This window comes from Moschus berezovskii, chromosome 13 (genome assembly GCF_049115385.1).
Source record: "Moschus berezovskii isolate FMDL1 chromosome 13, NW_MosBer_1.0, whole genome shotgun sequence".
Lineage (NCBI taxonomy): Eukaryota > Metazoa > Chordata > Mammalia > Artiodactyla > Moschidae > Moschus > Moschus berezovskii.
This window is the reverse complement of record NC_142472.1, coordinates 16,788,942-16,804,072: the sequence shown is the minus strand read 5'-3', so window position 1 is coordinate 16,804,072 and position 15,131 is coordinate 16,788,942. Positions and strand designations below refer to the sequence as shown.

Genomic DNA, 15,131 nt, shown 5'->3' with positions numbered 1-15,131 from the left:
GGAGCAAACTCACAGTTCAAACAAGTGCCTGCTGACTTCTGCGTCCACTGCGCTGAGCGGATCGTCTAGGAGGTAGATGTCTGCATCCTGATACACGGCTCTAGAAAATGTAGAGAGACGTCAGGAGAAGACACTTCATACCCCCTGGGTCTCATCTCTGAATCACAATGGTGTCCAACAACTTCCATGGCCCAGGGAAGGGACCAAGACCCTGCTTCACACAGGCCCACCTGGTGAGCGGGGCCTGCGTGCTCACCCCACTAGGAGCCGCGGGGGAGGACGGGCAGGGTGGCACCTGAAAGCCCATTTACCTGGCGAGGTTGACCCGGGCTTTCTGTCCTCCACTCAGTGTGGTTCCCCGGTCTCCTATCACAGTTAGATCTCCATCCTCCAGAAGCTGTAAATCCTACAGGGAGACAGGAAAGGGAAAAAAGAAAAAGATTTAAAAAGTATATTTCATAATGACTGAATTGTCATCTTGAATATTAAAAAAAAACACCTCATTTGTTCTGATTCCATAGCTTTTCACTGCATTTGTGACTTTGACCATGATAACAAGCAGGAATGTATTGAGGATCGATTATACTCCAGGCATTGTTCTCAGCACAGTGAATTCAGGGATGAGGAAACAAAGTCCCTAGAGTTTCTTTCCATGGTAGGAGACAGACGATATGGAAAATTAAGCTGCGTGCAAGTACTGAGGATGAGAAAGAAAAGGAAGCCAGCTCAGGGCAACAGAGAGTAAAGGAGGGAAGCGAGTCCACACTGGGGTCAAGAGGGCACGGCTCACTGAGTGGGTGTGAGCAGATCCGTGGGGGGTGGGGAGGGGGCTTACATACACTGCCTAAAATTCAAGTGATGCTGCCATAGCCAGCAGAGTTCACAGGGTTTATTATCCACTAAACCCCACAGGCACCATCCCAGGACACACAGCAGTACTTTTTTGCAAATGAAGCCGGAGCTTCTCTGTACTTTAGCAAATTTGGGAAGAATAGAAATGGCACAGTGAAAACCCCAGGAGAAGCAGCTTTCTGACGTTCTAAGTCTCATCTTCTACAAAATGTGCTGCAGAAACAAGAGTCACTAAACTCAAGGATGCTGTGAGAACCTAAAGTGTATGAACACCCTCCATAATGGAAAAAGGACATAGACTGATTATAACTTGCTACTGGTAAACGAGGTTTACTTTCCCATCAAACCAACACTGGGGCCCCATTTACTGTGTGGAGCGCAGCATGTAAGGCACATGACCACAGGGAGACGGAAGGGACTGTCTCCAGCATCACCCTCCCTGACGGCCACAGGCACACACAGGTCCTCTGCTCACTTGAAGCTTAACGGGGGTGCATCCAGTGAAAGGCAGCAATTGCTCTGTTGTGAAAATTCATCATTATTCCACTTTAATTCTTTCTTTTGATTTTCTGGAGATACAGTAAGCTAGTTTAAGACACATTCCCAACCCTAAACACACACACACGCACAGTTTACTTGGTCTGTTTCACTGGTGACAGTCCCTGCAAACTGTTTCAGTTTTTAATGCCTAGATTTTATGTTGCTTTGGTTTTCCTTCACAAAACTGCACCACGCTGCAGCAAGGCAATCTCAGCCATGCTCTGGAAAAGGCACTTAAATCCACTCTTCCATTTAGCACAGCTGGACCCCAAGAAACATGCTCTCTCTGAGTCCGGCAAAAGGACTGTGAGTATGCTGTTGACTCTGCAAACTATTTATGGGCCAGCCCCAAATGGGAAAAGCATTTCACTTGAAGTGAAAATCCAAGTCAGCCTAATTTCCCAGCCACCATTTTCTGATTAAGTAAAAGGGGAAAAAGTCCGAGTTCAGCATAGAATACAATGCCTTCCACAGACAAGACATTTTTACTTATTTTTTTAAAACCAATTCCCAATGAAGAGCAGACACACAAACTACAGGGAAACTAGGAAATGGCTCGCCGGCTTGATGCCATGAACCAGGAGCACGTGGAGGGCCCTTCAGGGATGCTGGCTCCATCCTGTGGAAACCACACGGAGCAGACTGTTGAGCTTCTGTCAGAGGAAGGCTGGATGCCAGAGCCAAAGCAGGAGGGCCCTGACTTTCATCACACCTCTAACTGCATTTCGCCGATGGCAGAGCACTACGATTTCCTTTAAAGATGAAACTGAGGCCTGTGAGTTTCAGAAAAGAAGCCAAAATCATGTGATTTTTTTCCCCTCCTGAACAGAGAAACAACCTCGATCCCCAAGCCTAAAGACTCCCAAGCCTTGTCGTTTAAGCTCTATCCCTCCAGGTGACCAAACGTTATTAGTTGGTCCCCTGAACTGTGTTGTATAACTCACTATACTGTCACTTTGAATATGGCATCAGCTTAATTCCATGTTGCCAAATGTGATTACTTCATGTTTTATTACAGAAATGTTTTCAGCTCAGTGAACTTAAAATGCTTGCTTCAATTAGATCTAGTTACCACGTGTCTAGTTGTTATTAATGCATGTGATACACGAAATGCTTCCTTTTCCTGTTTTATCTTCCAGGTGTGGAGGAGAAGGGTCACCTGTTAGAAATATATTTGTTTGTATGCATGTATTTAGTTTGTATGCATGTATTTACTGAAAACCTTGTAGGTTTCCATTTTACAGAAGTTGCCATGCTTATTGCAATAAACCCGTACCTCCCTCATTTTACAAGGGAAACAGACACCTCAAATTACAATCCAAGATGATGCTCTCCAGAGGACACACTTTTTTTTTTCCTACTACACATGCAGTCTTTCTCTATGAGTAAAAATACCCCCAGGGCACCTCTATTGTCTGTGACTTTCTTAGGTCCATCCACTGAAACATGGATTCCAAAAGGAGATAAGCAGAAGCTGCAAAAATGCATTAAGTGGTTCCCAGGTCTCATGCAGACCTGGTTGACTCCTTGGTAATCAGAGTCATAGCTGACATTTCAGAGCAGCAGGAAAACCTTTTGGAAACACTCTGACCCAATGCCCTCGTTTTGCTGCAGAAACGTGAGATGCCCAGACAGGTAACAGGACACGTCCAAAGTGACAGCAGCCAAGTGACAAGATCGGGGGAGGAACTCGGCTTCCTTCCTGCCAAGGAGTGAATGGGCATGAAGGCCCTGCCTCTATGCTCTGACCACGCAGAGAGCAGGAGGGCAGCTGATGTTTATAAACGTCACATCACATACTTCACGGGGCAGCCCAGTTCTGCAGGGCTCCTTCCCACCAGAGTCTGTAATACATGCAGCCCCGAGGGTGTGTGAAGCCCCAGGACACTCCCCAACATTACTGGTTCAATCACCCCAAGAGGCTGCAGCAAAGCATTGACCACCGTGGATCTGAACCTGAACTGCAAACGTACAGATGGGGTGTTTCACCTCTCCAAGCTTCAGTTTTATCAACAACACAGAAAACACTGGTAAAACATTAATAACTCACACGCCTTTTTATGTATGCTTCCGTGGGAATGCCCGAGACAATTTGGACATCAACTCTGAATAAATGGGAGCTATTGTTCTTACTGGGACTTTCCAGGTGTCTCAGTGGTGAAGAATCCACCTGCCACTGCAGGAGACTCAAGATACGTGGGTTTGACCCCTAGGTCGGGAAGATCTCCTGGAGGAGGAAATGAAAACCTGCTCCAGTACTCTTGCCTAGAGAATCCCATGGACAGAGGAGCCTGGTGGGTACAGTTCATTGGGTCACAAACAGTCAGAGATGACTGAGGAGACTTAGCATGCACACAGGCGTTCTTACTACTTTATATCTACATTTCCCCTTTCCTTATTTTTAAAAAGAGCTACCTCAATCCTGCCAACCCTACATCATTTCTGCAAACGAAAAATCTATTTAAAACAACTCAGGAGAAAGAAATAGAAAAAAAAGAACAAACAATCCTCTCATGTCCACAAAATCATCAAATGCTACTCTATGATGTTCAAGCCACTGTTCAAGCAGAATAACTATTTCCTCACAGGTCTAAACCCCCACACCTTTGAAAGGCTGTCCAGCCTTTTTCCTCACAGTACAAAAGAACAGTGGGATGTCCAGACTGCACTGAACTGACCCAGGAGCCCTGTAATGCTATTATTCCCTGATTTTTATAACCAAAGAAAACAACATAGCATCTAATCCTTTCCTTCCATCAAATTATCAATATATTCTCCTACTAGGTAAGCCCAGTTTGCATAACTGATTCCCTAATTTACTAAATCTCCATGTACAGTAAAGTGTTTCAATTTCCATTTTCTGTGAAACAAATACCGTTTCTGAAAACAATCTCTCCTCCAGTGAAAATAGGTTGTATCAAGAGGAAATGTTAAAGGGGTCCTTTTTCTTTAATTACTAAGGAAAAGCGAAGTGGAGACCAAGGAGGCATCAACCAAGTGCGGGAGGCAGATCTCATGTGGATTCCAACAACAGTGAAGGAGGTTTCTCAGCAAGATGATCAACAACACGCAAGCAGTAATGAGAAAGCTGATGACAGTCAGGAATTTGAGTTATTTTTTTCAGGTGAAATAACGTGGTCTCTTTTCAGTCTCTGAGAGAAAAACAAATGAAATATTTACTGATGAACTAATGTGAGGTCTAGAATCTGCTCCAGAATAGCTGGGGTGGGGTTGGGGCAGGCAGAGGGCAGGAGTGGAGACGCAGCAAGCCTGGCCACCGTCAGATCCGGGCTGAACCTGGGGGTGAGTACATGAGGGTTCATTACACGGCGCTATTCTTGTCAAGTTTTGTAACTGTGCACTAAAAGAGAAGTAAGAGTGAATGAAACTGCAAAAGGACGAAACCATCCCCACCCCGAAAAAGGCATTCTGTGTCGTTACGACACCAGAATTCAAACAGTAGCACATGTGTGTGAATGTTCATGAGAAAACCAGCTTCAAGTAAGAAGAGACACTAAAAGATCTTCCAGCAGACCTTGCAGCTTAAATCAACACGATCGTCATCTGAAATCGGAGCAAATGCAGCTCCAAAGTCATTACTCACCTTTTTCAAAGCGCAAGCCTTTATTACTTTTTCATATCGTTCCTTTTCATATTTCTTCCCAAATAAGATGTTACTCCTCACAGTTCCTGAGAACACCCAGGGCTGCTGAGACACATATGCGATCCTCCCGTGCACGCTGACCTGCCCCTGGCTCGGGGGCAGCTCCCCCAGCAGAGCGCTTAACAGTGACGACTGCAACAGACGGCAACACACACAGGTGAACGGGGTGCACTCAGCACGGAACCCGCTCCCCAGCACGGCCGACCCCACCCTGGCGCTTGCACTTGATGAATGACAGAACCCTTTCATTTAGAACAGGGTAAAGTACAGTTCTGGCAGTTGCAGGGAAAAAAAAAAAAGATAACACTATTGATCAACATAAACTAATGAATGAATATATTCGGTTGATAAGTAGCATTATTACTCATATAATACTAAAACAACCTAAATGTGCTTCCCTGGTGGTTCAGATGGTAGAGAGTCCACCTGAAATGAGATCTGGGTTCCATGCCTGGGTGGGGAAGATCCCCTGGAGGAGGGCATGGTCTTGCCTAGAGAATCCCCATGGACAGAGGAATCTGGCGGGCTACTGTCCATGGGGTAGCAAAGAGTCGGACACAACTGAGTGACTAAGCACAGAATAACAACCTAAACTGCCCAAGTTTCTCCCGAATGAAATGCTAAACTCAGCAAAGACTAATTAAGAATGTTTAACATCCTTAACCAACAAAACAGGCCAGCAGGATGCAGGATGCATGGTTCATGTTTAATTCAGCTGTCCCTGCATCCCAGGCATCCTTATCAAACTTTTGTTCTTAACAAGCTTTCTGTGACTAACATATCCAAAGATGATTATTAAAAAAAAAACACCTCTGGAGTCAAGTTTCAGAGAGGAACGTCCATTGTGTAGGAGCTCATCACCCTCTCATGTACATATCCCTCATTTAGAACTCTGTATTTGGTTTTTCCAGACGAGGTTCATGTGCACATGTCTTTCAAATCTTTTCCACACATTACAACACTACCACACTGAGCTGAAATGATCTGTCTGCCCCAGAACCTGGTTGCCTCTGGAGGGCAGAAATGTTGGAATCTTGCTCTCATCTGTACCTTTAGCTCCAGCACATGGTTACGCATTCACTACCCTGGGCACGGACAGAACCAAGTCACGTCATGGGAGGAAAGGCTCAAAATTCCCAGAAGAGCCTTTCCAACCTCCAGACTTCCTGGAGAGACAATCATCACAAAAAGAAGACCCCTCTACCTCCTTCTGTCCTAAACTGCTGTCAGAACGATAAAATTTCCTTCACTGACACGTCAAAAGCCTGACAAGCAGTTTCCAAATGTGCACTGTGAAGCACCTAGAAGGAAGGCACAGTGTGTGTCTATCCACATTTATCTGGCCACGAAGCCTTCTTGAAAAACTAATGTTCCATGGAACACACCTAGAGAAAACCCTGCTCTAGACATCCTTGATTCAAAGTGAATTATACACAGCTCTGGGCTCCACTCTGAGAATATAACAGGGGCTGTGGTGTTACATCAGGCTGACAAAAGGCATCACAACTTACCTTTCCTGCTCCCACAGGTCCAACCACAGCTAACAGCTCACCAGGTCTGACAGTAAAGGAAAGGCCCTGTAGGGTTGGAGTGTCTGATGCCTGCAAATATAAGTTTAGAAAACTTTGTTCATCTCATTAAAATAACACAAGGAACTCTGAAAAGTGGAGAAAGTAATATATCATTGATATGCTAATATAACCCATATTTTCCTCCTTCCTCTTAAGATACTGAGCCCTGGGGGCCTTTTATCCCAAATATCTTTGAAACAGCTTTAGTTTGCCTTTAGGAAGGCTCCTTCTTTTTACCAGATTTCCATAGGACACTGGTCCAGACACTCACAGGATTTAAGGACTGAAATGGCAAGTCACGTGTTCAATATGTACCTGCATGTTGCACACTAACTTACGACAATAAGACACTTAACTGAATATCCAGTATGGGAGGTTTTTAAATCAATTGTGAATTTCCATTACAACCCTTGATTATGTCAACTCCAGTACTGTCCACAAGGTGGCAGAATACGCACATATAATGCCTGCTCCTCTACTAATAATTGGATATTTTCACTAATGCTCAGCAAGCAGCAGAGCATTTTATGTGATATAGTTGCTCTTGGTAAATAAAGTCGCATAAATGGTAGTCAAGGCTCCAATTTAACCAGAGCTGCAGCTTCACACCAAAAACAAAACAAAACCAAAAAAAGGGGAGAGGATCAAGTATAACATCGTGGGTCAGTGATACCGCCTCAATTTAATACCTCTTACATGCTAAACAGAGAGAATAAAGTACTTCTCCTGTAAAAACAAAAACAAACCAGGGAGTTACGTGTGATGGTAAACAATCCAGCACAGAGGATAAGAACAAAGTATTCATCATGCCAATCACAGGTCATGTTCATGAACAAACATAAGGGTGTACATGTGTGTCATTACATATACTGTATTCTAAATTGCTAATTTTTTTTAAAGTAGTTAAATGTCATTACATAAAATGCCCAAAAGACTAACAAAAGATATTGTTCTAAATGAAAAATTTCTCTGGAAAAAACTGAATCGATTATAGATATAGTCACTTACTTAAAAAAATAATAATAATTACTTATAATCATCAAAACAACTAGCCCTAGATTTTAAAAGAGATATCTTTTCACTCCTTTATTCTTAATTGACCCCTGGATTCTGTAATTATTTTTCACTCAGAAATACTTCATTATTTTCCGCTCACAACGGTTCATGATTCTATGGACAAAATACATAAGCATAGTTTCCTGCTGAAGCCCTTCAGTTGGTCAGGGCAAAAATCATGGACTTCCCTTGCTGTTCGGGCTTGAGGCTTTTCATTATTAAAATACTATCCCCAGGTTTCATAGGAATTACAAAGCTATCAAAGCTAGATTTTAATACATAAGAAACATTTTTAAAGCACCCTCCAATTCTTTATTCTTCTCTAACATTTAGGGCTTCCATTTTACTACTTTTCACTCAGCTGCTGGGAGGGATTGGGGGCAGGAGGAGAACGGGACGACAGAGAATGAGATGGCTGGATGGCATCACCGCCTCAATGGATATGAGTTTGAGTGAACTCCGGGAGTTGGTGATGGACAGGGAGGCCTGGCGTGCTGTGATTCATGGGGTCGCAAAGAGTCGGACATGACTGAGCGCCTGAACTGAACTGAAGACTAAAAATAGTGAGCCACCTACAAACATCAGCTCCCTGTCATCAACCCTCACAGTTTGTCAGGGCCAGACACTGAATTCCCTCCCTGCTCAGCCTTCAGGATCGGGCACTGCTCTGTTATGCCCAGAGCACTGGACTGCTCACTGCTGCTGGGTCCCCTCCCCTCTTGGTTATCCAGGCTCAGGAGATGCTGGCTCAATAAGCATCATCAGCTGAGCCCCACTCAGGTTTGATGAATGAGACCTGGATCCTGAGATATTCCCCCACCTGCCCAGCTGGTTATGGAGGGGACCTCATGTCTTCCTCCAGCCTCCCAGCCCAGCAGGGGCTTCATTGAGACCCAGCTTCTCTTTAAAACTCCAATGTCTGTGTCCCTCCCCCCTCCCTAGGGCTCTCTCACCTATGACCTAACCTGACAGCCCCTAACTACTAATGACCCCAGCAAGGGACACATTCCTTCCCTAGGCAAGGCCAGAAGGCTGTGATGTACTGTAATGCAAATTGCACAGAAGTATCAGAATATGCTATTAACTTCTTTGAACTAAGTAAAAGAGTTCACTTTAAATCGCTGCATGGTTTGCAAAAAGATAAACTTGGTAATGTTAGCATTTACACAGTGGCCCTTATAATGGAATTTTAATGCTGCTTTCCATATATGCTTCAACTGTATTACGATGAGAAATACAAAAACAGGAGGGAAAATCTATAACATTAAGCTAGGAGCAACAATCAGGTTGGAAAAGTCACCTTGTTTGAATTTCCACGTGCAAAAGCTGTAGGGGTGTATTATTATTTATTTGGAAATATACTACTGTTTTGTAGGTACAGAGGCAGGCACCGAATCTGAAGTAGTGGCACCAGACACAGTGTCACACACACCAGTGGCACAATATGTAGTGTCACAGGCAGGAAAACACATGAGGCTACAGGGTTGAGACACTTGCACTGTGGTCCCCAATGCCACCAGCAGGGAGGCTCTTCCCCTGTCTGCGTAAGTAATTCCCTGCATGGAACGCCCTCTCCAGGACCATGGGTTCTATTTACCCTACTATTAATTCCCGGGTAGCTCAGTTGGTAAAGAATCTGCCAAACCAGTGCACGAGGATATGCACAGAGAACCATGGAGCCGTGGAGGTGGGAAACTTTGTCACTGGTGAAGGGGGAGGCATTGCATGTACAAGTTCGAGAGTGGTCCCTATTGTTTTGTTATTTTTAAGTGAAAGTGAAAGTCGCTCCGTCGTGTCCGACTCTTTGCGACCCCATGGACTATACAGTCCATGGAATTCTCCAGGCCAGAATATTGGAATGGGTAGCCCCTCCCTTCTCCAGGGGATCTTCTCAACCCAAGGACTGAACCCAGGTCTCCCTCACTGCAGGCGGACTCTTTACCAGCTGAGCCACAAGGGAAGCCCTTTATTTCATAAATAAACCAAGTGCTGGAAAATCTCCAGTTCTCCCTGTCAGCTTCCACACACTGCAGCCCTTCAACTGGCAATCACTGCTGCTCACTATGCCCACCTCCTGTCTCCTCCTGGCCCCTGGCTGCCAACAAACTAGCCAGAACCATGCAGAAACTTCGGATGGGGGAGCCCCCACCCTAACTCACAGCAAAAAACCTAACTCAGCAGTAAAGAATCTGCCTGCAATGCAGGAGAGACAAGGGTTCAAACCCTGAATCACGAAGATCTCCTGGAGTAGGAAATGACAACCCACTCCGGTATTCTTGTCTAGGAAATCCCATGGACAAAAGAGCCTGGAGGGCTACAGTCCATGTGGTTGCAAAGAGTCAGACAGGGCAGAGCAGGCAAGCGTGGTCTTACTAGGCTGCAGTGATGGGCTGACAACATCAGGCAGAAACTATACACTGATTTCCAAAACCCTGCTGTCTTCAATGACTGGTTATTAAATGTATTTGTTGGTGAACCCACATCACACTGAGGCATTTTCTCTCCAATGCTGCAAATTCTACCATTACAAACACATGTACTTTAAGTTCCAAATGGGTTAATAGTTCTCTTGAGAACAAAGTGTCAAATGTCTTAGGCTGACTTTACACTGAATCTCCATCACATGCAAACCTTATTCCTCATTGAGAATTTTTATAGCATACTTTCTGTAAATGAATCAATCACATTTATGCCATATATAAAACCTCAACATTCTCCAATAAACCTTTCAGCAGTCAAGATCTTATAACATAAGGTTTGTTACCTTATCCCAAAAAGCAGTGAAATCTTGCACATTCACGATCATTTTACCATCTGATGGCAGTTGAGAGTGGAGCTGTGTTATCTCATCAAGTAACAGGAAGTTCTATAGAAGGAAACACACAGATCAGATTATTTAAACTGGAGGAACAACAAATAGAAAGAATTGCTTCCTTGGAATCTGCAATAAAAAAAACTTTATGCAGCCTACATACAGTTACGCCAATTGTATGTAATTTGTAGTTTACATTAGAACAAACTAGATAATATATACAATATTTTATACTATTATAATAACATACAATGAAGTATATGTACATATACACATTATTATAATAACATATAATAAAGTATATTATATATATACATTATTATAATAACATACAATAAAGTGTATTCTATATATACATGGAACTTGTTCTGGGGAGGATTGTAAAACCCCACTCAAAAAATATCGTAAGGTCCTAACTCCATATACTTCAAAACACGACTTTATTTGGAAATAGAATTGTTGCTGCTGCTGCTGCTGCTGCTAAGTCACTTCAGTCGTGTCTGACTCTGTGTGACCCCATAGACGGAAGCCCACCAGGCTTCCCCGTCCCTGGGATTCTCCAGGCAAGAACACTGGAGTGGGTTGCCATTTCCTTCTCCAAGAATTGTTGCAGATGTAATTAATTAAGGTGAGCTCACTGTGGATAGGTTGGGCACTGGACCCAATAAGATTGGTGTCCTTCTAAGAAGAGACAGAGACACAAAATAACCATGTGATTATGGAGACGGAGGCTGGAGAGGTGGCAGTTACAAGTCAAGGAGCTCCAAGGTTTGACTGCAAACTCCGAAGCTAACAGAGGAGAGGAAATGAGTTACCCTTGTAGGATTCAGGGGGATCCTGACTCTGCTGACACCTTGATTTCAGACTTTTAGGCTCCAAGGCTGTGAAACAATATACTTCTATCGCTTTAAGCCACCAAGTTTGGGGCACTTTTTATGGCAGCCCCAGGAAATCCATACAGAGACTTAAAGGGACTTCTGCATGAGAGAAAAACAAAATATCCTTGTAAGCAACTTTGGTAATTTTAAGCAACTTGTAAGCAGGACAGGTAATTCTAGGACTGAGAGGCAAACTGAATCCCCACAACACAGGTGGCAAGTGACACAACATGTGAGGACGTTTGAGAAACAGATCAACACGTGAGCAGGATCTTCACCGCTAAACATCATCAACAGCCTTCAAGTCCTTGACACCCTCATCTGTCATGCCACAAAGCTTCAAATGTGTTTGCACCTTCAACTTCAAAAGAACAACTGGTAGAAACAACATAAAAACCTGCTTCTGTGTAGGAAAAGGAAGAAGAGATAGATCCCTGCATCTCTCCTGAGACCAGTTGGAGGGAGTCACAATCCACTTGTTCCCTCCTCCTCTCATCCAGGCTCACCAGGCACTCCTCTGCAGACTCCCAACCACCGCAGCCTGAGTTCTCTCCCATCATCAGACATCTACCAGTTCTTGCCTGTTCTGACACAGTTTATCTCTCTGCCAATTCTCCATTCCTCTTGAAACAACACAATTTCAGCATCTCACTCACTATTAATTATTTCAAATACTGATTTATCTTTTTGTTTTGCTGGTTCTTTCCCCAGTCCTCCCCACCAACATTGACCCTACTTCAACACCATTCCCTCTTGATCTCTTTACAGCATGACTGAATGTGTCCACCACATTGAAATACCCACAGTGTCCCACCAGCACCTAAGTCCACAGTCCCTAAGTGGCCTCTGCCTAGACACCCTGAGTACTAATCTCATCCACCCTTCCAGCCCACCTCAAATGCTAATCCTCCTGGGAACCAGCTCAGAACCCTTGAGGCTGCCACCATCCTCCCCACCTTTGAATACCCGGAGGGATAGTAAATCATAGAGAGAGAAGACTATGTCATTCATGCAATTACACTGTCCAACTTCAACTAAGACTGAGCCCTGCACAAAGTCAGCCCATCATGGGCATTAGCTAAAGAAAGAGCCTGTGTACCATGTAGTGGTTGCATGGATTTGACTGTTCACTGACTGCATGGCTACAGCCTCACACAGTCTGAGTTCACATAGCAACAAGCAAAATGTTGTATGTGAATATTATCCAACTTGTCTAGACAGAAATTAAAATTTTAGCTTCAAGAGTGTTACCAAAAAAACTCAATATTCAGTGTGTGCACAGTCAACTAGAAATTCCTGACTTTCAAAAAAAAAAAACTGACTTAAAAAAAGGAAAAATTATGCCTTAAAGGAAGAATTAAATTTATTGCGCATTTGTCCACAAATAATAGATCTGAGTGGGGAAAGACAGTATAATCTTCCACAGGTTAAATGAGATTCCAACACATGACCAGCTTGTAAAGGAGCCAAAAGTGCTGGCTGCATTTCTTCCCCCAGGGCTCAGGCTGATGAAAAAGCTGGAATTAAATGGCCATTAGAGCCATGAAGTGCAGACCCAGAACAGGTCATGCAGGAAAGTATCAACGTCAGAACTGCAGCCAAAAAGACTGACTTCCCAGTGGCTGGAGAGGAAAAACCTACACAGCTTTCTGAATAATATTAACCTCAGAGACACATTTCATTGGATGTAAAAGACACTGAAGACTTTTGGTACTTTTAAATTACGACAAGGTATTTATAATCCTATTGCAGTAACACAGTGCCAAGGCCTTCAGTCCCCTTTTATTGAGAGAAAAATAAAGGGACCACTGCACCCGCTCCAAGGTGGGCAGGGGTGATGGGTTTCCTTCCCAGGGCTCCCAAACATGACCTGAGTGGAAATCCTGGGAGATGACCACCCAATCTCCGGAGCCCCAGCCTGCAGGAGGCACTGGGGCAGCAGGACTCAATACCACACCTTGTTCTAAACTCTACATAGCCATGCCTCCAGCCCACCTGTGATCAAACCTCGCCCAGTTCCGACCACTTGGGTCAGCAAACTCAGCCGACCTTTTCTTCCACTCCTGCTGCCCTTTTCACCTTCTCATTGAGCATGAAAACATCCAAGTGAGACACAAGGAAGAGAAGGGACCAAGTTTCTGTTCTTCCCCTTCCAGGTGACTTACCAGCCCTGAGACTCAAAGCAGCCCGGGGCTTTGAACACTCCCAGGCAGTCAGCATCACTCTGCCTGACATGATGCTGGGCACTGCGGGGTTGGCCATGCAAAGGGTGAATCAAAGTGCTGGGAGAGGGTCACGGGGCTGCTGGAGGATCAGCAGCATTTACTTAAATCAAGCACAGAGGCGAAGGTGACCCAAGGGGCCCAACAGAGTGAGCCAAGAGATTCCACCATTCCACATGCCAGAAGGTACCAACAAGGTACTGTAACAGTGGTTTTAAAAAGAGAAATCAGGCTTTGGGCAGAATCCTAGTTCTGTCATTTGAAAGCTGTGTGAGGATGGGTGAGCTATTTCACCTGTTACACACGCACTTGCTTCCTTATCTGTAAAGTAGGAACACTAATGTTTATCTCATTCAATTGCTGTCGAGATAAAATTACATGATGTGTACAGAGTTTAGGAGATCCTGAACCACACAGGGAGCCCTGGCAGCAGCGATAACAAAACCACAGCAACACAACACACATGTGAAGCTTCCATCTGGACAGGTCACTGTGTCACTGAGAACGTGCAGTTCAGTTCAGTCATTTCAGTTCAGTCGCTCAGTCGTGTCCGACTCTCTGCGACCCCATGAATCACAGCACGCCAGGCCTCCCTGTCCATCACCAACTCCCGCAGTTCACTCAAACTCATGTCCATAGAGTCGGTGATGCCATCCAGCCATCTCATTCTCTGTCGTCCCCTTCTCCTCCCACCCCCAACCTTTCCCAGCATCAGACTCTTTTCCAGTGAGTCAACTCGTCGCATGAGGTGGCCAAAGTATTGCAGTTTCAGCTTTAGCATCAGTCCTTCCAATGAACACCCAGGATTGATCTCCTCTAGAATGGACTGGTTGGATCTCCTTGCAGTCCAAGGGACTCTCAAGAATCTTCTCCAGCACCACAGTTCAAAAGCCATCAATTCTTTGGCGATCAGCTTTCTTCACAGTCCAACTCTCACATCCATACATGATCACAGGAAAAACCACAGCCTTGACTAGGCGGACCTTGGTTGGCAAAGTAATGTCTCTGCTTTTTAATGTGCTATCTAGGTTGGTCATAACTTTCCTTCCACTGAGAACGTTACTATGGTCCAAATTCATTCCTAAATGTTCTGCTTCAAGATGTGGAAGCAGAAAGAAATGTTACTGAACTGCAAGACCATTCCTTAACAGTGTTGCTAGAAGCCCCATCAGAAAGAAAGATAAACTCAGGGGACCAGAACTGACCTCATATGACTGATTTGTTTTAGGTGCAAAGGTTTTTTTATACTACGGAAACTTCATAAAATATCTCAGCTTTTATGGCAAGACCAAAAAATAAAATCAAAACCACAGCAAAGCTAATTTCACTACAGATCTATTATTGGCCAACCGTCACTGTGGAGACATGGAACAAAACAAATTAGATGTTTTATTACACCCAAACACTTCAGTTCATGCCCAGGCCGCTTCACAGAGCTAATTCCTCTTCATTTTTGACTGATTCAAAAAAACACAAATCCTTAAATATCTACAGGGTCTTATCTTGGTGATGGAAATTATTCACCTCTAGCAATTT

General features: G+C 44.3%; 1 protein-coding gene across 4 annotated transcripts in view; it reads right to left on the bottom strand.

Annotated features, from left to right (window-relative positions):
• LOC129556455 (ATP binding cassette subfamily C member 4 (PEL blood group)) overlaps window positions 1-15,131 on the bottom strand; it is a 187,185-nt gene that overhangs the window by 102,793 nt on the left and 69,261 nt on the right. For all 4 annotated transcript variants that reach the window (XM_055426562.2, XM_055426563.2, XM_055426564.2 and 1 more), the window contains 5 exons: window positions 10,448-10,549; window positions 6,568-6,657; window positions 4,997-5,188; window positions 312-406; window positions 14-100 (listed from right to left, as the gene is read on the bottom strand). In XM_055426562.2, coding sequence (XP_055282537.2) covers window positions 14-100; window positions 312-406; window positions 4,997-5,188; window positions 6,568-6,657; window positions 10,448-10,549 — 566 coding nt within the window. The remainder of the gene's footprint in view (window positions 1-13; window positions 101-311; window positions 407-4,996; window positions 5,189-6,567; window positions 6,658-10,447; window positions 10,550-15,131) is intronic.